We start from the raw sequence: 22,022 nt of genomic DNA on the forward strand, positions 1-22,022 counted from the left end.
AAAGATGTAACGTTGAGCGGCGTCACTTCACTTCTCAGAACATCGGTGGCTGATACATTATTAAAGGACCATACATTTAAGACACAATTTTTTGTTTTTTTACAATCCGACTAATCCATGTAAAACTCTTTTGTAAAACAGCATTCTCTATATCATATGTTTTCTCTCATGAACCTTTTGTACCAGGACCAGACTTTTGTCCCTTATTCAGTCTGACGTTTTTTATAATTGCACACAATTTCCTATCATTCCATCCCATTCAATGTGGTCAGTATACTTAATAATTGCATGTGCTAGATATTAATAGAGACTAAGATTTCATACGTAAAATTAACTTATGTTTGATAATAAAGGCTGAACAAAACTATTGAACTGCTGTATGGTTCATGAAAGGCCTTTCCCTGATCATAAGCTGCATCTCTGTGGTCGGCTGTTAACTTGAATAGTTCCATGGTTCAGGTTTATACAACTCCACAGAGGCAGAGGAGAGGAGGGAAAGGCTGCGGCTCACTGATATGACTGTTGAACTGTAACTCTTGCCGTTGTTGTAATCACCAATGCTCACTTTATTATTCCCTCTGCTGTGTGACCTTGCTGCTTCCTCCTTCCATCGTTCCCTGCCACTCTCGTCTCACACACTCTGACTGTATCCAAGTTTGGATTGTTACCTAGTTCTCCCTGAAGTTTCCTCAACAGGCCGATTGTACTTGAACTTGCATGTAAGAGAATCTACAAGAAAATTGTCATCCAAAGATGTGAAACGAGCAGCGATCTGGAGCTGAGCGGGAGTAAACAGATGAGTCACTTTGCATCGAGACACAATATGTTGACTGTGTAAAAAACAGCCATCCATCTGATAACTTTACTTTGCACAGATTTTCTCATGTCAAGAGAAAGATATTAAAATGAGTTGACACAATTAAGATAAATGCGAAATGTAGGATCACTCAAATTACAAATAAATTAAAATGCACTTTATCATACTTGCATCATGCTTTTAAATTTGACCTTTGCTCTAACAACACACATAACTTTGGTAGTAACTTATAACCCACATACTGGACTTTGACCTGTTAGAATAGGGCATGAGTGTACAATTTAAGCTTTGTGAAAACACAGATCTCACATAATATCCTGGCTCTCAGAGGACGTGGAGCTCAAGCCAAAATTCTGGATTTTGATACAACAAATCCAGGTGAGGCATTTGATTAACTTTGAATTGAACAATTTAACAACAAAACACTTTTGCTAAACACATGTTATGCTACTGGACTATTACTAGTATTTTATACTGGACAATTTACAAGATATATATGTTTCAGCCCAATTTAAAAACCCAGAATTTCCACTGTAAAATATGTAAATATATAAATACATGAACAAAATGTATTACAAGCTAAAGTCAACTCAAGTCTCTACAGACATTAGTGACATGATCGCCGACATCCACCTTCTCTTACTGCATATTTAACATAAGCCAAAAGCTGTCATATCACAGACTACAAGGTCTGCATCAAAAATAAGAAAAAACACTGGGAAATTGGTGCAAATTACTGTCAACGCGTGTGATATAACCAACAATTTGATACACCAACGAGACATGCTATTTTCTTTTGTTACAATCTGGTTTAGACGTACACGATACTGTGTATGAGCTGTACCTTCAAGTTACTGGGTTTTACAAGTCTAATCTTCTCTGTCTTGTTCCAGGGAAATGTCTGGCGTGATCCTCATATTCCTGACAGGGCTCTGCTTTGTACTGCTCAGGCCCACTTGTTGCAGCGGCAGCAAGATTCTGGTAGTGCCTGTTGATGGCAGCCACTGGATCAACATGGAGGTGATCCTCCGAGAGCTGCACTCCAGAGGCCACAACATCACTGTGCTGCGCTCTGCCAAGAGCTGGTACATCCCTAGCACTTCTTCGATTTATACCTCTATTAATGTGACCATGACGCAGGATGAGTCAGACAGGAACATCTACAATAACATGCTTCAAGATGTTATAGAATGCCGACGGTCGCCACATTTTTTAAGCACTTTCTGCCAACAGCACTTGATCACATCCTTGTTGGGAAAGTTCCATGAGATCCTTGCTAGAGCAGCTGCTACAATGTTAGATGACCCTGTTTTTATGAAGAAGCTGCAAGATGCCAAGTTTGACTTAATGTTAACGGACCCTGCTATGACTTTAGGGGTTCTTCTGGGTAGTTATCTCAAGCTGCCAATGGTTTTCAATGTGCGCTGGATTAATAACGGGGAAGGCCATTACACCATAGCTCCCTCTCCTGTCTCCTATGTCCCCGCGTCAGGAAGCGAACTTCATGATCATATGGATTTTCTCGAACGAACCAAGAATAATTTACATTATCTTTATAGTTTTATTGAACACCACTTTGTCATTAACCCTCCCTACTCCGATCTGTTCCGGCGGCATTTCCCTCCTGGGACTGACCTTCTGTCGTTGGAGCGGGCAGCTGATATCTGGCTGGTGAGGACAGATTTTGTCTTTGAGTTCCCTCGACCCACCATGCCCAACGTGGTCTACATAGGGGGGTTCCAGTGCAAACATTCCCGTCCCCTCTCCGTTGAGCTGGAGACCTTCATGCAGAGCTCTGGGGAGCATGGGGTGGTTGTCATGTCTCTGGGGACGCTGGTGTCGGCCATGCATCGTGAGGCCACAGAGGCCATCGCTGCTGCTTTTGCTCAACTCCCTCAGAAGGTGGTGTGGAGGTTTGTGGGTGAAAGACCTTCATCCCTGGGGAACAATACCCTGCTGGTGAACTGGTTGCCTCAGAGAGACCTCCTGGGACACCCCAAGACTCGTGCCTTTGTAGCCCACGGAGGAACCAATGGCATGTATGAGGCCATTTACCATGGCGTTCCCGTTCTGGGCCTGCCCCTGCTCTTTGACCAGTTCGACAACCTACTCCGGCTGAAGGTACGCGGGGCAGCTCGGGTGGTGGAGGCCAAATCAATCACCAAAGAAGACTTCCTGGAGGCTCTCAAGGACATCCTGGAGACTCCCTCGTACCGTGACAACATACAGCGTCTGTCACAGCTACACCGCGACCGGCCAATGTCTCCCATGGACACCGCCATCTTTTGGATTGAGTTTGTCATCCGGAACAAAGGAGCAGCCCATCTGCAGTCAGCAGGTTTCAATCTTCCTTGGTATTCCTACTTCTGCCTGGATGTGGCAGTTTTCATTATGGCCCTTATTGGAGTCTTAGTCTGGGCTTCAGTCTTTGTCTGTAAGATTCTCTGCTGCCGAAGGTCCCGGAGGAAGATGAAAGCAGAGTAACGGATTGGAACATAAGCCATGCTTAGTGACTACCCAGTGTTTGTTGGGGGATAAACACTCAAGCATCCACAAAAAAGTGGAATTTAACAGTGACTGATTCTCATTTATAATTTTTAAACCTTTCTGTCTCATATTCTAACTATTTAAAATGAATATTATAAATTATGTTTGTTGAAAATACAGACAATCTTGTAATATAAATGCTTTTGCCAGAGATGTAAATTAAATACCTACGAGAAGTCATGGCTCGTTACAAGGAGATTCATTAGTTCTGGGGATTCATCTGGAACTGTTTGGAAATAATACAATTAATCTGGAACATTAATCATAGTCGGCTCTTTTCAAGCATTTCTAAGCTAGTTTTCATAAACAACTAAATGGGGACAGTCCATAACTTTTCACCACAATGTGTTATCAGAATGCTCTGACACGAGAACATGAAGGTGGTAGGTGGTACAAAATGTTGCCTAATAGTAATTTACATCAAATTGAAATATTGCAAAGGATTTGTTTATAAGTATTCCATCATATCATTCAAAGTGGTTTATCAAAGATCTCACAGACAGAAATTGTGACAGCCCGATCACCCTGAGTTTCCTCACTTCCTGTATCAAACAAACACTTTGCATGAAGAGGAACCTACTGAGAGCTCACATCATGGACTGTGGAGACAAAAAGTAAATCCTCAAGAAAATAATAGGACACCATATTATCCTTTTTATATTAAATGCTTTTTTAAATTTTTTTAAATATCTATTCTTTTCTGCAGGGCTCTGCTGACAAAATGCTCACAAACGTATGCAAGTTGTGCAATCACATTGGCCAAGAAGTTGCATGTTATAGCAAAAACAGTCTGTAGAAACATACCAACATAATGTGTACATGATAATGGCCTACATTTTTTTGTCATCATTCTATGAATGGAAAAAGCATGTATGAAGGGAAATGTCACACACTATACGAATGCTATACAGTACCTTTAAAGAGATTGTACTGCAAACACACATGGAGTCTTATCATGAGATCACTTCAGTGCACACCACAAACAAAATGTGAGATTGTGGTGTACACAATTGTAAACAAACAACAACTTGTTTAGACTTCAACTTTGTCTCAAGTGTTTCTGTCTCCCCCTGCTGGATTTTCAACATTCCTGTCCCTTTAAAAAATCTGGAGAACCAGAATTCTCATTGGGATGCATAACTGGGTCAACTTCTAAACATAGACGTAAAATAACACCGTGTCAGCTGGTGTTAGCTATCAAACAAACTGTTGAAATGCAAATTTGAATAGTTGCAGACAACATATAATGTGTATCTTGATGCATATACATTTTGCAATTGTTGTACTTAATTTTACTTTACCTTCGTCAAATCAAATTTGAGCCTTTGAAGGTGTTGGATATACTCCTCATAAAAAAATAAAGATTTCATGATGAATTTGATTTTCTGTCACTATGATGCCTTTTTTTCTCAAATGAAATCTTCTAAGATCCAATCAAATTCACAGACATCCCGCCCCCTTCTGACACAAAATGCTTATTTGCCAATCAGCTGTCAATTGAACAGGGTACACTGCAGTGACACAGTAACATTAGGCGATTTTAGCAGAGTAGTAAGTACACACCAGGTTTGACAACAGCCGGGCCACTAAAAGGACCATACATTTAAGACACAATTTTTAGTTGTTTTTTTTACAATCCGACTAATCCAAGTAAAACTCTTTTGTGAAACAGCATTCTCTATATCAGGAGTCACTAATAGGCGGACCGCGGTCCAGATCCGGACCCAGACGCCGTTGTATCCGGACCCAGGACCTAAAACTGATAGATAATTGAGAATTATTACAATTTGACGGAGCGCTTTTATTTTAACCGGCGCAGCTTTTCCAGCCTTTACGGCACCTGTTCAGCGACGTAAATCACATCACGTGATGCAGCTCAGCCAATCAAATTTGGGTATTCTGACAAGTTTCCTGACTCGAGTGAGATGTAGACACACGGGGGAGACGAGGAAAGAGAACGAGGAGTAGGAGAATTATTACGTGAGTCAGAGAAGTTATTTCACATGACGTTCTCCAAAGAGAGAGAAGTGGTCAGAGAGACCAGAGAGACCAAAGTCTTAAAACAATAATGAACAGACTCTTTCATAGGTTAATTCTTCCGAGGGGCGTTTCTAGGATTCAAAGAAAGGGGGGGCTTAGCCCTAAAGGGAGAGGCATGTTTTTTGGGGCCCATTTGGGTATCCATTGTTTCAGACAGTTCATAGATTGGTTCAATCAGAAAGAGTGTGATTTTGCTCTGTAGTTTTGCTTGCATTCAGTATATGATAACACAAGAGACAGAATTTCAGGGTCATAGTGAAATTTGTCAACACAAATATGAACTTTTCTCAAATAAAAAGAGAAATAATTTTCCTGCTTGTAAAGGAAAGACGGATAAATTAGCTTTCATATCCGCGTCACTCCCAAATCCTAATTCTTAAAGGGACCGCACACAATGGATGGAGAATGGACCTGACAGTGTCAACTTTTGAGTTGTTTACTTGTTTTATTATGAGCAGAAGGGAATACGATTTTGATCAACATTTATATCTATTTTGTGGTCTGTGTAGTTTTTACATACCAGTGATATTTTATGCTCATTTGGACACTATCATGAGATAAAGATGAACTAGTTCAGTGTCGAATATACCATTAACTGATTATAAACAACAACATTCTATAGGGACTGATATTATTGTTTCGAAATACTAGAGAGAGATATTAATGCAAAGAATAGAGAGATGTCGATAGTTATTTCATGTATTTCGAATTCGCTCGTTGACACTCTTGCTCACTGGAGATAGTTTCTAACAAAATAGCTAGCTAGCTAGCTAACTAGCTTAGTGTTAACATAGCCCACTACAATACTCCCTTTCATTTACCTCAAGTAAACCTAAATTTAAGCAGGTAACAATCGTTAACAACTACAGATAGCCACATTCTGATTTTGAAGGGCTTTAATTTTGAAATGCTACATCAGAATGTCCTTGTTCTCTCTGAGTGACACCTTGAGGCGGTCTGCTATTAACCTGAGGTGAAATGATTTTGTAACTATGCACCATTTCCTCTAAAATCCCATCTGAAATTAGACAAATTGTCTCATGAATGTGATTTGAAGTTACGTAGCTCTTGCATGTGATTTTGAAGAGCTTTAATTTTGAAATGCTACATCAGAATGTCCTGGTTTTCTCTGAGTGACACCTTGAGGTGGTCTGCTATTAAGATGCACATTTTTCAAAAGCTTTTTGTTATGTCAGTTATTCTTTAATCCAGCCCTTATTTTACTTGAAATGAGAAGAACATTTATTTATGTATTTCTATGTATTATTTATAATCCATCCACTTAAATTTGAAAACTGAGAATAATAATTGTTAAAATATAATTGATGTGTACTTTCTTTATTTGATTTGACAGTTGTTGGCTACACAGATACGTTGTTACTACTATTAAGCTTCTTGACTATATATATATATATATATATATATATATATATATATATATATGGCACTAAATAGCGCAAGTTAGATATTATTGTAATGTTCTGGACCTTTGCCCGAAGAGATTTTCTCAATATGGACATTTTGGAATGTTAATTGAATACCCCTGCCCTATATCATATGTTTTCTCTCATGAACCTTTTGTACCAGGACCAGACTTTTGTCCCTTATTCAGTCTGACGTTTTTTATAATTGCACACAATTTCCTATCATTCCATCCCATTCAATGTGGTCAGTATACTTAATAATTGCATGTGCTAGATATTAATAGAGACTAAGATTTCATACGTAAAATTAACTTATGTTTTATAATAAAGGCTGAGCAAAACTACTGAACTGCTGTATGGTTCATGAAAGGCCTTTCCCTGATCACAAGCTGCATCTCTGGTCGGCTGTAAACTTGAATAGTTGCATGGTTCAGGTTTATACAACTCCACAGAGGCAGAGGAGAGGAGGGAAAGGCTGCGGCTCACTGATATGACTGTTGAACTGTGCCTCTTGCCGTTGTTGTAATCACCAATGCTCACTTTATTATTCCCTCTGCTGTGTGACCTTGCTGCTTCCTCCTTCCCTCGTTCCCTGCCACTCTCGTCTCACACACTCTGACTGTGTCCAAGTTTGGATTGTTACCCAGTTCTCCCTGAAGTTTCCTCAACAAGCCGATTGTACTTGAACTTGCATGTAAGAGAATTTACAAGACAATTGTCATCCAAAGATGTGAAACAAGCAGCGATCTGGAGCTGAGCGGGAGTAAACTGATGAGTCACTTTGCATCGAGACACAATATGTTGACTGAGCAAAAAACAGCCATCCATCTGATAACTGTACTTTGCACAGATTTTCTCATGTCAAGAGAAAGATATTAAAATGATTTGACGCAATTAAGATAAATGCAAAATGTAGGATCACTCAAATTACACATCCATTAAAAAGCACTTTACCATACTTGCATCATGCCTTTAAATTTGACCTTTGCTCTAACAATACACATAACTTTGGTAGTAACTTATAACCCACATACTGGATTTTGACCTGTTAGAATAGGGCCTGTGTGTATAATTAAGCTGTGTGGAAACACAGATCTCACATAATATCCTGGCTCTCAGAGGACGTGGAGCTCAAGCCAAACTTCTAGATTTTGATAGAACAAATCCAGGTGAGGCATTTGATTAACTTTTAATTGAACAATTTAACAACAAAATACTTTTGCTAAACACATTTTATGCCACTGGACTATTATTCATATTTTATACTGGACAATTTACAAGATATGTTTCAGCCCAATTTAAAACCCAGAATTTCCACTGTAAAATATGTAAATATATAAATACATGAACAAAAGCTAAAGTCAACTCAAGTCTCTACAGACATTAGTGACATGATCGCCGACATCCACCTTCTCTTACTGCATATTTAACATAAGCCAAAAGCTGTTATATCACAGACTACAAGGTCTGCATCAAAAATAAGAAAAAACACTGGGAAATTGGTGCAAATTACTGTCAATGCGTGTGATATAACCAAAAATGTGATACACCAATAAGACATGCTATTTTCTTTTGTCACAATCTGATTTTGACGTACACGATACTGTATATGAGCTGTACCTTCAAGTTACTGGGTTTTACAAGTCTAATCTTCTCTGTCTTGTTCCAGGGAAATGTCTGGCGTGATCCCCATATTCCTGACAGGGCTCTGCTTCGTAATGCTCAGGCCCACTTGTTGCAGCGGCAGCAAGATTCTGGTAGTGCCTGTTGATGGCAGCCACTGGATCAACATGGAGGTGATCCTCCGAGAGCTGCACTCCAGAGGCCACAACATCACTGTGCTGCGCTCTGCCAAGAGCTGGTACATCCCTAGCACTTCTTTGATTTATACCTCTATTAATGTGACCATGCTGGAGGATGAGTCAGACAGGAACTTCTACAATAAAATGCTACAAAATGTTATGGAATGCCGCCGGTCGCCGCATTTTATAAGCACCTTCTGCCAACAGCACTTGATCACATCCATGTTGGGAAAGGGCCATGAGATCCTTGCTAGAGCAGCTGCTACAATGTTAGATGACCCTGTTTTTATGAAGAAGCTGCAAGATGCCAAGTTTGACTTAATGTTAACGGACCCTGCTTTGACTTTAGGGGTTCTTCTGGGTAGTTATCTCAAGCTGCCAATGGTTTTCAATGTGCGCTGGATTAATAATGGGGAAGGCCATTACACCATAGCTCCCTCTCCTGTCTCCTATGTCCCCGTGTCAGGAAGCGAACTTCATGATCAAATGGATTTTTTGGAACGAACCAAGAATATGTTGCATTATCTTTATAGTTTTGTTGAACACCACTTTGTCATTAACCCTCCCTACTCCGATCTGTTCCGGCGGCATTTCCCTCCTGGGACTGACCTTCTGTCGTTGGAGCGGGCAGCTGATATCTGGCTGGTGAGGACGGATTTTGTCTTTGAGTTCCCTCGACCCACCATGCCCAACGTGGTCTACATAGGGGGGTTCCAGTGCAAACAGTCCCGTCCCCTCTCTGTTGAGCTGGAGACCTTCATGCAGAGCTCCGGGGAGCATGGGGTGGTGGTCATGTCTCTGGGGACGCTGGTGTCGGCCATGCATCGTGAGGCCACAGAGGCCATCGCTGCTGCTTTTGCTCAACTCCCTCAGAAGGTGGTGTGGAGGTTTGTGGGTGAAAGACCTTCATCCCTGGGGAACAATACCCTGCTGGTGAACTGGTTGCCTCAGAGAGACCTCCTGGGACACCCCAAGACTCGTGCCTTTGTAGCCCACGGAGGAACCAATGGCATGTATGAGGCCATTTACCATGGCGTTCCCGTTCTGGGCCTGCCCCTGCTCTTTGACCAGTTCGACAACCTACTCCGGCTGAAGGTACGCGGGGCAGCTCGGGTGGTGGAGGCCAAATCAATCACCAAAGAAGACTTCCTGGAGGCTCTCAAGGACATCCTGGAGACTCCCTCGTACCGTGACAACATACAGCGTCTGTCACAGCTACACCGCGACCGGCCAATGTCTCCCATGGACACCGCCATCTTTTGGATTGAGTTTGTCATCCGGAACAAAGGAGCAGCCCATCTGCAGTCAGCAGGTTTCAATCTTCCTTGGTATTCCTACTTCTGCCTGGATGTGGCAGTTTTCATTATGGCCCTTATTGGAGTCTTAGTCTGGGCTTCAGTCTTTATCTGTAAGATTCTCTGCTGCCGAAGGTCCCGGAGGAAGATGAAAGCAGAGTAACGGATTGGAACATAAGCCATGCTTAGTGACTACCCAGTGTTTGTTGGGGGATAAACACTCAAGCATCCACAAAAAAGTGGAATTTAACAGTGACTGATTCTCATTTATAATTTTTAAACCTTTCTGTCTCATATTCTAACTATTTAAAATTAATATTATAAATTATGTTTGTTGAAAATACAGACTATCTTGTAATATAAATGCTTTTGCCAGAGATGTAAAATAAATACCTACGAGAAGTCATGACTCGTTACAAGGAGATTCATTAGTTCTGGGGATTCATCTGGAACTGTTTGGAAATCATACAATTAGTCTGGAACATTAATCATAGTCGGCTCTTTTCAAGCATTTCTAAGCTAGTTTTCATAAACAACTAAATGGGGACAGTCCATAACTTTTCACCACAATGCGTTATCAGAATGCTCTGACACGAGAACATGCAGGTGGTAGGTGGTACAACATGTTGCCTAATAGTAATTTACATCAAATTGAATAATTGCAAAGGATTTGTTTATAAGTATTCCATCATATCATTCAAAGTGGTTTATCAAAGATCTCACAGACAGAAATTGTGACAGCTGCTGTCTGACAGCCCGATCACCATGAGTTTCCTCACTTCCTGTATCAAACAAACACTTTGCATGAAGAGGAACCTACTGAGAGCTCACATCATGGACTGTGGAGACAAAATCTAAATCCTCAAGAAAATAATAGGACACCATATTATCCTTTTTATACTAAATGCTTTTTAAATTTGTTTAAATATCTATTCTTTTCTGCAGGGCTCTGCTGACAAAATGCTCACAAACGCATGTAAGTTGTGCAATCACATTGGCCAAGAAGTTGCACGTTATAGCAAAAACAGTCTGTAGAAACATACCAACATAATGTGTACATGATAATGGCCTACAGTTATTTTGTCATCATTCTATGTAAAAAGCATGTATGAAGGGAAATATCACACATTATATGGATGCTATACAGTATCTTTAAAGAGATTGTACTGCAAACACACATGGAGTCTTGTCATGAGATCACTTCAGTGCACACCACAAACAAAATGTGAGATTGTGGTGTACACAATTGTTTTTGTAGCAGCTAAATTTGGCCAGGTCAAACAAAGGGCCTAGACACTGAGGGGGGAAGAAATACTTGGTCACTAGACAACAGAGCTGAAGATCATTCAACACAGTATGGTCAAATGTTTTTACAAGCCATTTTGGAATTTTTATCCCATCTGCACATATCTGTTTCAGTGATCGGGCAATGTATGGTGTTGATTCAGAGCTAAAGAGACATGGAAAATGTGCTGCATATTGACATATACAGTATGATACTGTAGTTCACACCTTATTCCACTGAGCCACCAACAGACCCCAGATGTAATGCTGATAATAGTCATAGTATGGTGATAATGCATTTCAAGAAAGACTAATCAAGTAGATATTAGAAGAAAGAGCAATATGTTCCTGTAGTCCTGTAGTTCCTGTAGTATTGTCTCCTGTCACCAGTAAACTGTCTTTTTGAGTGACGGAAGGATGTCGCAATGAGGTTGTCCGTTTTCTCACTGCAGCTTCCTGTGTGATTTTTGTTATTTTGCAGAACTCAGTTCTGACACCAAGGCTTAAGGATTAAAGCTTAAAGACCTAGTTGGACCATGTCCAATGCGGTGTATAGGGGCAAGGGGACCTTAATGTTGAGCTCTGGAGAGCATGAAGTGGTAGTAATGCTCCAGGGACTGGTCAGTTTATTAGTCACAATCTTGGATTATTTAATAAATCAGGCAGTGGTGACATTTTTAAAAGGAAACAAAGTGAGTGATTAGACCCTCCTCCCCTTGAAACCATGTGGTAAAAATACTGCCTAACACCCATTGTCTTAACAAACCCATTCTTCCTCAAAACAATTTCAATTGTGTACGTTTTTTAATTCCCACTGGTGCACAAGCAAAGTTCACCCTGGGTAAATTGCACTCATTTACTGTCTATTACGTGGATAAATGAAATAAGTCATTTTCAAGCATTTGATTTTATACGTCCACTTTTAGTGCAATGAATGTGTTTTCTTCTACAGGGCTTTTTGTATGGTTCTTCTTTCTGTGGTTCTAATCTTGTCCGTCAATCAACTCTATTCTTGGTTTTTGTCACTTAGGGGGAGAGTACTTTGACTTGCATTCATTCTCTGGAGACTAACCCTACTGTACTGTAAGTGTCAAACCAAACAAAAGTTGATGGTTCACTCTTTGAATCCCATACACTTACACACATTTAAAGCTAGAGTTAGTAACGTTCTTCAAAAACATTTAGCATTTTGCTTACTCTTGCTTCTGTCTCAAGATTACCAATCCAAGCTTAAACAAGATGCATAAAATAAACATAAAATGAAATACACTTCTCTATTCAGTTATGGAAACCAAATCTAAATCTGCTAAATTCAATTTGGAAATACTGACATAGTAAAAAGACTATTCACGTGTTGAAAAGCATGTTCAAAGACAGCATAGCATAAGGGTTAATGTGTTTAATGGCACGTAGCCAGCGGCCGACACTATAAAGGGCATTAGTGGACAATACATCAGTTCCCTCCCTCACAGCTCCTGTCCACCTCAATCATCCTGTCTGCTACTGGAGTAAGAGAGCCGGAGACCGAGAGAATGAGAGAGTATATGTTTTTGTTCTGGGCCAGAAAGGCTCCTGCCTCAGGATGTTGCCTTTAAAGCTGAAGAAATGGGTTTCCTGTGGAGGAAACGATCACAGAACAGACAAGGCTTGGTCGAGACACCGTGTTCCCAACATTTCTTGAACACAGGTCACCCTGCTGCAGAGTGGGCAGCACACTTTTGTGGGACAAAGTTGATCTCACAGCCTCGAGTGGTGAGTAAAAACTTCTTGTTTTGAAATATATGGTTTGCACCTGCTGATGCTAAACCATTTCAGAATGCTCTTGATTTCTGCTCTGCAGGTGTTTGTCTCGCCTGATGGATCCTGGATGCTTTGGAGATTGGTTGACTGACAGCACATAATTTGAGCCTCATCTTTTCCACAGGAGAATGCATTTATAAATAATATGGAGTGGACAAATGACAAGTGGAACAAATCAGAGTTTTGCTTTGAGTGAATGAATGGGTATTTCTACACCAACTCATCATCCTGCAACTGTCAATCCATGTCTGAGTAAGGTCACCTGTAGTTTCCTATGTCAGGTGCTTTTACCAACAGAGACATGTCCAATGACAGCTGCAACCTCCCGTTGGACACGGACACATTTGGCCTGACCTGTATCTATGGCCTGATCTTCTCTTTGGGTCTCCCCAGCAACCTGCTGTCTCTCTGGGGACTGTACCACCTGGGCCGCTCCGGTGGAGGAGGCTGCCAGCTGGTCTATATTCTCAACCTGCTGCTATCAGACCTCCTCCAGCTGCTCACCCTACCACTGTGGATCCTTTATCTCCAAGGTGGTCACCGCTGGCCATACGGCCAGCTAACGTGCGAGCTGGTGGGCTACGTGTTTTACGTAAACGTCTACGCCAGTGTCATGTTCTTGTGCCTGATAGCGCTGGACCGCTGCCTGGCCATTGTGTACCCACTTAGCAGCCGCAGAGTACGGACTGTCCGGGTGGCAGCGTTGTCCGGCGTGGCAGTTTGGACCCTCAACTTCCTGTTCTGTCTGAGTGGACTGCTGCCGTCCGTGTTTGACTCTGACAGACTGCTGTGTCTGGAGCAGTACCCCGTCAGCCCCAGATACGCCCACTTCAAGATCACAACGGTGGCCCTGGGCTTCCTGCTGCCATGTGCCATACTCGGGTGAGTTAACCCCAAGCTCCCAGTGAGGACACTCCCACATGTTGCGTTTCCAAATCTGTCCAAAGCTTCTGTGGTCAAATGAGTCAACTTTTTACAATGCACAATAACTTATTTTGTGTCAAAATAATAACAATGGTTAGAATTGTGCTACAGCAGAAGGGAAGCATACTATTTACCAACCTCAAATTAAAATAATCCAATAAAATATATGAAGAGTATTGCAACATTAACTAAAACTTAGTGACCTTCCTTTGTGATGTGTGGTACAGTTTGACAAAGGGAAATGGTATAATGTCCTTGGGGAACATTGTATAATCAAGTATATTCTGATGGCTGATGTTTTCATCTGCAACTCTGCTTCCTCCCTTAGCTACACCTCAGCCCACATTGGGGTGACACTCCGACGATCTCCGTCTCTCTCTGACCATGAGCGGCACAAAATCGTGGGCATCCTCGTCGTGATCACAGTCAACTTCATTGTTGTGTTTGGACCCTATCACCTCGTGGGCGGATACAGATTTGTGTCCTTGCTGCTGACTGACGAGCCGTGTGGAATGGAGCGTTCCATTTTCCTCATCTATCGCCTGTGCTACGGTCTGACCAGCCTCAATACCCTGCTGGATCCCCTCTTCTATATCTTCCTGTGCCCCGATGCCCGGCTAGAGCTGCAAAGATCCCTGCCCTGTTTGGGAAGGGGGCAGAGCACACACAAAAAGATTAGCCTCAATACCAGAACTCCGTCAAACAACCAGAGGGAGAGTGAAACTGGACATAATAATCTTCTAGAGATATAACTTGGATTTTGCCTCAGAGCTGAGCTCCTGGTATTTAGTCAAAGCAAGTGTGCCACCAAGTGGAAGTGCATGTGTACAGTGTGTTTCAGCTCTCAGCAAATGCATTCATTTTCTTCAGGGTGCGTCAACCTCATCAGCTAAAAGACTTCCACTAGTTCAATTTTCAGTTACTTGTCATGATCTAAATACTGTTTCAGAGGAACACAGATCTCATAGTGCAACTCTTGCTGACATAAACTCAAGACATATATAATTCAGTACAAATATGCCAAAAATTCTCTCTTTTGTGATATCCAATACCATACCAAAATTATACAACCAGAAGAAGATCCATCTATTTACTTGGTGATTGGTTTTCTGACTAGTGTATGGAAATGAATCAATCATTTCACAATCAAATGGTTTTTTACTGTCATGTTACAATTAAAAATGTATCAATTAAAAATTCATGTTCAATCACATGTTTGCTGTCAGTCATTTTAAAAATAGAATAGGTGTGAATCTCAACACAAACACAAGCATGACTGTGGCTACATGATCGCAAGGGAAGTGACACACGTGAATGTTTTTTTTGGTTTATTAATGTTTAGAAATGTCACAGCATTAATACATATAAACACCACATGAATGGAAATTATTACAATAATTATGACAACAATTCTCTATTATAAGCATAATGGGCAAAAAATAAGAAGCGCTTTCTGTATCTCATAAATGTTGCCTGTGTCAGCTCCTGCTGATAAAATCTAATGAGAGACACATGTTTACAAAGCAAGAAACTAAAAAGAAGCAATAATGTATGGGTCATTCAACAAAATATACACATCAGATAAGCATCAAAGTCAAAATAAGAAAATCATGCAGACTACTGTATGATTGTTTGAGCAGTTGTCATTAAGTACACACTGCAGAGTAATGCTGACTAAATCCTTTAATGCTCGTGGGAATATAACGAGGGAATATAACGTGGGAATATAACCAAAAATGCTTTGGTGATATCAGTCAGATAAGACAACAGTTTGAAGAATGGTCGAGACATTTAAAGTACCATAACTTGTAGTTCAGGGGATCTTTCCATCAATGAAACTCTGCCCAACTCTACTCACTTTCAAAAGGCCCTTTTCACAGCAGCCATTTTGACATGTCATTGCAGGGTAAACACAGGTGTTATTAATCACCTGTCATAATGGCTGCTTTGAAAAGGGCCTACAGGAAGCGATAGGAGGTTGAATGTTAGTTGATAGTTTTTACTGATACTAAGCCAAGGAGTAAACGGAAGCCTGCTCATTATTGCAGTACGTTTTCGTTCAGTTCTCAGCAGGAAGACTTTCATTCTTCTCCCGATCCTCTCCTTTCAGACAATAGGTTGTAATTGAATTCCTCTGCTTCAACACAATCTCGGTGGTGGAGAGAGAGCTGTGAGCGGTGCTGCGGCGTCGGGCAAACTCTGCCAGATCCTCAGCCAGGACACTCTCCATCACCGCACCCAGAGAATGTCTGATCTTCTTGCACAGGTCAGGGCAGCTGAACACGTACAGAATGGGGTTAAGGACACTGTTAAGGAAGCTGATGCTTGCTGAGATCGGGAGGACCTTTCCTGCAAGTCTCTGGGTAGGATGCCCACTGGGAGCCATCACCTCCATGATAATGAAGAAGTGGTACGGAGCCCAGCAGAGTACAAAGCTCACCACCACGGCCACCACGAGCCGAACGAAACGGAAAGGGCGCCGGTGGCCTCTGCGTGCCAAGCTGGTATTGACGGCGGCATAGCTGAGGATGATGATCAGTAGAGGGATCAGGAAGGAAAGAAAGAGCTTCATGAAGGCTAAGGCCTCTTTGCGCTGCTTACATAAAGATCCCAGGTCAAACGGATCAGCAGGGAGGAGTCGAGCAAAATTGTAGTAACACTGGATCTTGCCGTTGGGTTGTTTAATGGTGTCACGGAATATGTAGAAGGGGATGGTGAAGACCACAGCCAAAGCCCAGATCACCCCACATATCCTCCCCACTAGTTGGACGCTCCTATAGTTCTGGGCCCAGACGGGTTTCAGTACCACCAGGCAGCGGTCCATAGAAATGGCTGCCAGCAGAAAACCACTGACAAACATGTTGAGAAAGAAGATGGAGGAATGGATGCGGCAGAAGGTTGTGCCCAAAGTCCAGGTGCTGCCGCGGGCCATGTAGAGGGTGAAGAAGGGCAGGGAGGAAGTGGCCAGCAGGTCTGAGGCTGCAAGGTTCAGGATCCAGATGCTAATGACAGAGCGACGGACATGGAAGCCCACTACACCCAGGATGAGGAGGTTCTCTAGGATGCCAATGGAGGAGAGCAAGCCATGGAGGGAAATGGTGAAGATGCTCAAAGAGCTCATCTTGTCTGTTTGGTTTGATGGGTGATAAATGCTGATATTTGCCCTCAGGCTGACAGGACAGTGCACCATCTTGATGTCGAACTTTAACTTGGCCTTTTGCTTCACGCTGATGTGATCTATGACAGAGATTAGAACATTTACAATGAATGTCCGATTCAGGGCTCAGAGGGAAGTGTTAGATATTTTTTTCTCTATGCCCATTGAGATATTTAGATAATTCTATAACAATATATAATTTTAATTCATGCAAAAACAGTTTAATGTTCATGACAAGACACATATCTGCTCTAAAATTCTCAATTTTTTGTTATCCTTATTATGAATAAGCTGTTTTTTGACATATTTGTACGTGTTTCCCAAGCACCAAGAACAAGAAACACAGCAGAGATGTGAAAAACATGTGTTTGTTGTGCAGCTACTCTGGCTTTTGCTTGCAAATGATCTGTTTCTCTGTTTAATTTGATTCTTTTGCACAACCTTTAAAATGAATACTGTAAAACTCTTCACAGTCTGTAAGTTAAGGTAATTAAACTATGTATTTAGGCTTTAAAGATCAGTAAATACATTTAATTAGAAGAACGTTTGGGTTGTCAGCCAATTTTTGACAACCTAGCAATCCAAATATTGATCTTATTGATAGATCTAACTAAGGCATTTATAAGTAATTTATTAACAATGAACTAAACAAACACTAGTTCCAACTCATTTTCTTGAGGCAAGATGGCAACATTAGGTTAATTAGTTTATCATATGCCCGAAAAAACACCTTGATGTCAAAACCAAACTACCTCCAGACAAGAGGATCCGACACAAGCTAGTTCATCTTAAGTAGTTATTGCTTTGACATGACATCTATTGCACTTCTGTCCATCCTGGGAGAGAGATCCCTCCTCTGTTGCTCTCCCTAAGACAGAGGATGTCGCATGTGTACAGGTTGAGGCAAATTGGTGATTTGTGATTTTGGGCTATACAAAATAAATGTAATTGAATTGAATTAATAGCTTCACTATTATAAAACTATAATATACTTGCTATGTGTGAAACTTGAGTTGAAGAACAACATTTTTCATTGCAACAGCTGAAAGAGAATGTATGTTTCTGTTTGCAGACCGCATGGTGACATTGTGCGTCTTTGCAGTCTTATCTTTCACATTTCCCACATCCTCTCTAGTTCTGTACATTGTACATTGTGTAACCTTTCGACTATCTGATCATGTCACACAGTATGCCAAATATCTCTGCATGTTGATACGTTTAAGGTAGAGTAATTAACTCAAGAGGCTCACATGATTTCTGATGAAACGCAATGCATGCTTATTAGATAAGATAAGATAATCCTTTATTAATCCCGCAGTGGGGAAATTTATACTGTTAAACCTGAGGCGTTCACATTTGAAATAAAAAGTGTCATTCTGAAAAAGTATCACTTGCTTTCAGTCCTGAGTTAAGCAAATGTTAGTTTAGCTCGGCCATTTGTGGTTACTACTCTGTTACAAACTCTGCAAAAGCAAAGACATTTAATTTTACGTCTGGTGATATGTCTTAATAATCTAAACACATTTGACCCATTTCCAAAGCACATTTAATTTGTAAAGAGTGAAAAAACTTCTTTAAGTGGATTAAACTGTCTCATTGTAAGATTCTCACACGTGTGAAATGCGCGCACCCCCTCATGCTAAGCACACAGACCTCCTGAAAAAAAATTAAAATCCCTTACCTTTTCCTCTGTCCCTGGTGGGTCTGATGAGATCTCTGTCATAATGTTTCTGTATCACACGGTACCCAGCACTTGCCTCATGGGCGTATGAGTACAGAACAGAAATAGGAAGTCACAAACTTTCGAAAAAAACACGTAGAGCTAAGTGTGAAACCAACCTAATTTGACCCACCCTCGAGTCAGGCCTCTGATATTCGGTCAACTGGTTTCTGAAAAGCAACTGAGCAAGGAAATGAGTAATAAAATATTTCTAAAAGTTAGTAGTCGATAAATCAAAGTATTTCAGTTACCTTCCACCAGGCATTTTTTTCCCCTAATTAAATTTTTTCTTTTCTTTATTACTTCCTTTTTCTCTGTTTTGTATGAATCTGTTTTTTTTCTTGTACCTTTGTAACACAGAACTTCAAAGTTCCTACTCTGAGCCGTCCTCTTATGACCCCAGCGGCAGTAAAGGCGAATGGTATGGGCGCCATCCAGCCGCAAGGCGTGCCAAATGAGGAAATAAACATATATTAATTTATAATTTGTACATTTTTTTTCAAATACTATTTAATAACCATTGTTTCAAACGATTGCAATAAAAGCCCTCTGTAACATAACTATGAAGCCTGTTAAATAGGCCCTATTTTCTGGTTTTCCCGCAGCATCACCCTTTCGCATCATCCTAATAGCTAGTAAATAGATAGAGTTAACATCACTTACTCCCATCTTGAATTCATTATAAATTGGAAAGACTATTTGGGTGCTTGGGGAATAACCTACAGCTTAATTTTTTAGAAATACAGCTTTTCTCTTAAGTGCATAACTTTATCTCAAAGACATGAAGCTAAGCAGTGTCTGTGCGAATGCAGGAACACGATGATTGTTCAATTTGGTGGAATGCTTTTCTCAGAACTGATGTTATTCATACAATCCACTGTACTACCCTCTCTGGATTATGGAGATATCCTTTTAAACTATTTCCACCACAGTGTTATTCAATTCGCCACTCAAGACAACTATTGCGCTCACCACAGTTACATGAAAAGGATGGATAGTCATCACTGATGTATTTATAAAGGCGGAGGTTTTCTAGTCCAGGTCAAAGTGAACAACCAGCACATCTCAGGGTAGTTGAGCCTTAAAAGTTCTTCATACCAAATCTTAACTGAGGGAGGACTGGTTTCTGGCACTATATGCAGCTCACTACCGGAGTGGACTGCAAACCAAACTGAAGACACGTTCCTTGTTGTGTGATGAGTGCCGTCTGGTCTGAGACATTCTGATTGCATAAAGCTTAACTAACTATTGACGATAATCTTGTTAATATTGCTATTACAAAGAGTTTATATGTACATGACATTCAGATGTTCATATTGCTATTTTGTATACAAGCGTTATATAATAGCATCAATAGACAATCTAAATGGATGTTGATATCGTTAGGCTGTATTAATACATTTAGAATTGGCCTATAATTAGAATTGCAAAGTCAAACAGGATAATGTCAACATAATTCTGAGGTGTATTTTATTTGAGTTTTCAAACTTAAAATTGCTTCAAAATAATGAAATATACAATCCACTGGTGAAATACTTTGGATAACAGCGTACTAATTGCACATGACTGCCACCAAAGGTCTGCACGAGGCGTTTACTGTGTTCTTACCTAGGGGAAAATTCAAAATATGAGAAGATTGGTAAATGCGACAAGTTCTGCTAAATCACTAGTAACTAGTAACTAGGCTGCAGTTAGCGCTTTCAATAACTGTGCCACAAGTATCAGTTTTTGTGTCTTGGTAATTGTAACAACAACAAAAACACACTTATACTTTGTATTTTTTAAGTGCAAGGTTTATTTATGATTTATGGAGGTGCTTCACTCCTCTAAGCACCAGGAGAGATATGGGTTCATATTTTGCTCCTTTACACAATATGAGGATGTACATGCCTGTGGTGTGTCAGCACAGAGCAAATACAACCCTCAGGTTTGATATAGTGTTGTGTTCTGGGCTACACTGACACCTGCTGGCTCTCTGTGGTGCCATCAAAGCTGCCCTATATTTGCTGCATTTTGATGATACACCTCTTTTTCTCTCTCTTATTCTGTGTTTTTTTTGTGACATAATACAAATTGTGTTTTGTTTTTAAATGAGATTCTTTAAATTGTCGTGATGAAAGATGGTGATTAAGCAAAGGATAAAGTGTCAAGCACTTACTTCTGCTTTTTGTCTCACTGCTTTGTGTATGTATGTATGTATGTATGTGTGTGTGTGTGTGTGTGTGTGTGTGTGTGTGTGTGTGTGTGTGTGTGTGTATGTGTGTGTGTGTATGTATGTACAGTTGTGGTCAAAAGTTTACATACACTTGTAAAGAACGTAATGTCATGGCTCTCTTGAGTTTCCAGTTATTTCTACAACTCTGATTTTTCTCTGATAGAGTGATTGGAACAGATACTTCTTTGTCACAAAAAATATTCATGAAGTTTGGTTCTTTCATGACTTTATTATGGGTTAACAGAAAAAGTGACAAAATCTGCTGGGTCAAAAATATACATACAGCAACATGAATTAGCAATTTTGGTGACTTAGAAAGTTGTGTCAATGAAATGAGCTTCATAGCATGGCCTCTTAACTTCTTGTGAGTGATTATGAGTGACTACAGCTGGTGACTTCTCTGAGACCATTTAAATAGGGCTCATTGGATACAAACGCCCACAAACGCTACAATGGGAAAGTCAAAGGAGCTCAGCATGGATCTGAAAAAGCAAATCATTGACTTGAACAAGTCAGGAAAGTCACTTGGAGCTATTTCAAAGCAGCTGCAGGTCCCAAGAGCAACAGTGCAAACAATTGTTTGTAAGTATAAAGTGCATGGCACTGTTTTGTCACTGCCACGATCAGGAAGAAAACGCAAGCTATCACCTGCTGCTGAGAGAAAATTGGTCAGGAGGGTGAAGAGTCAACCGAGAACCACCAAAAAGCAGATCTGCCAAGAATTAGAAGCTGCTGGAACACAGGTGTCAGTGTCCACAGTCAAGCGTGTTTTGCATCTCCATGGACTGAGAGGCTGCCGTGCAAGAAGGAAGCCCTTGCTCCAAAAGCGGCACCTTAAGGCTCGACTGAAGTTTGCTGCTGATCACATGGACAAAGATAAGACCTTCTGGAGGAAAGTTCTGTGGTCAGACGAAACAAAAATCGAGCTGTTTGGCAATAATGCCCAGCAATATGTTTGGAGGAGAAAAGGTGAGGCCTTTAACCCCAAGAACACCAT

The 22,022-nt window shown here is 40.8% G+C and overlaps 3 protein-coding genes and 1 pseudogene across 3 annotated transcripts; 3 read left to right on the forward strand and 1 right to left on the reverse strand.

The window, feature by feature from the left end:
* Positions 1–1,138: 1,138 nt before the first annotated feature.
* LOC137874697 (UDP-glucuronosyltransferase 2C1 pseudogene) lies at positions 1,139–4,881 on the forward strand (annotated as a pseudogene).
* Positions 4,882–7,923: 3,042 nt separating this feature from the next.
* Positions 7,924–10,331, forward strand: ugt5g1 (UDP glucuronosyltransferase 5 family, polypeptide G1). The gene is made up of 2 exons (XM_068713576.1): positions 7,924–7,997; positions 8,498–10,331. Exon 2 carries the CDS (start codon positions 8,502–8,504, stop codon positions 10,086–10,088), a length of 1,587 nt encoding a protein of 528 aa, XP_068569677.1. The 5' UTR covers positions 7,924–7,997; positions 8,498–8,501; the 3' UTR covers positions 10,089–10,331.
* Positions 10,332–12,713: 2,382 nt separating this feature from the next.
* On the forward strand, positions 12,714–15,094 carry si:dkey-165a24.9 (G-protein coupled receptor 4). The gene is made up of 3 exons (XM_068713903.1): positions 12,714–12,961; positions 13,050–13,891; positions 14,262–15,094. The coding sequence occupies exons 2-3, from the start codon at positions 13,284–13,286 to the stop codon at positions 14,683–14,685; spliced, it is 1,032 nt and encodes a 343-aa protein (XP_068570004.1). The 5' UTR covers positions 12,714–12,961; positions 13,050–13,283; the 3' UTR covers positions 14,686–15,094.
* A 154-nt stretch (positions 15,095–15,248) lies between these two features.
* On the reverse strand, positions 15,249–18,851 carry LOC137874928 (prostaglandin D2 receptor 2-like). Its single transcript, XM_068713904.1, has 2 exons — positions 18,772–18,851; positions 15,249–17,170 (listed from the first exon to the last, which is right to left on the reverse strand). Exon 2 carries the CDS (start codon positions 17,121–17,123, stop codon positions 15,993–15,995), a length of 1,131 nt encoding a protein of 376 aa, XP_068570005.1. The 5' UTR covers positions 17,124–17,170; positions 18,772–18,851; the 3' UTR covers positions 15,249–15,992.
* Positions 18,852–22,022: the final 3,171 nt, after the last annotated feature.

Source organism: Cebidichthys violaceus, unplaced genomic scaffold (assembly GCF_023349555.1).
Source record: "Cebidichthys violaceus isolate CVI_PGR_0920_01 unplaced genomic scaffold, fCebVio1.0.p SCAF_19, whole genome shotgun sequence".
NCBI lineage: Eukaryota > Metazoa > Chordata > Actinopteri > Perciformes > Stichaeidae > Cebidichthys > Cebidichthys violaceus.

Bases quoted from the DNA above. Each gene is read 5' to 3' on its own strand.
- ugt5g1 (XM_068713576.1), top strand. From the start codon at position 8,502: ATGTCTGGCGTGATCCCCATATTCCTGACAGGGCTCTGCTTCGTAATG.
- LOC137874928 (XM_068713904.1), bottom strand. From the start codon at position 17,123: ATGGTGCACTGTCCTGTCAGCCTGAGGGCAAATATCAGCATTTATCAC.
- si:dkey-165a24.9 (XM_068713903.1), top strand. From the start codon at position 13,284: ATGTCAGGTGCTTTTACCAACAGAGACATGTCCAATGACAGCTGCAAC. The intron at 13,892-14,261 runs GTGAGTTAACCC...TTCCTCCCTTAG, and splicing joins CTGCCATGTGCCATACTCGG to CTACACCTCAGCCCACATTG.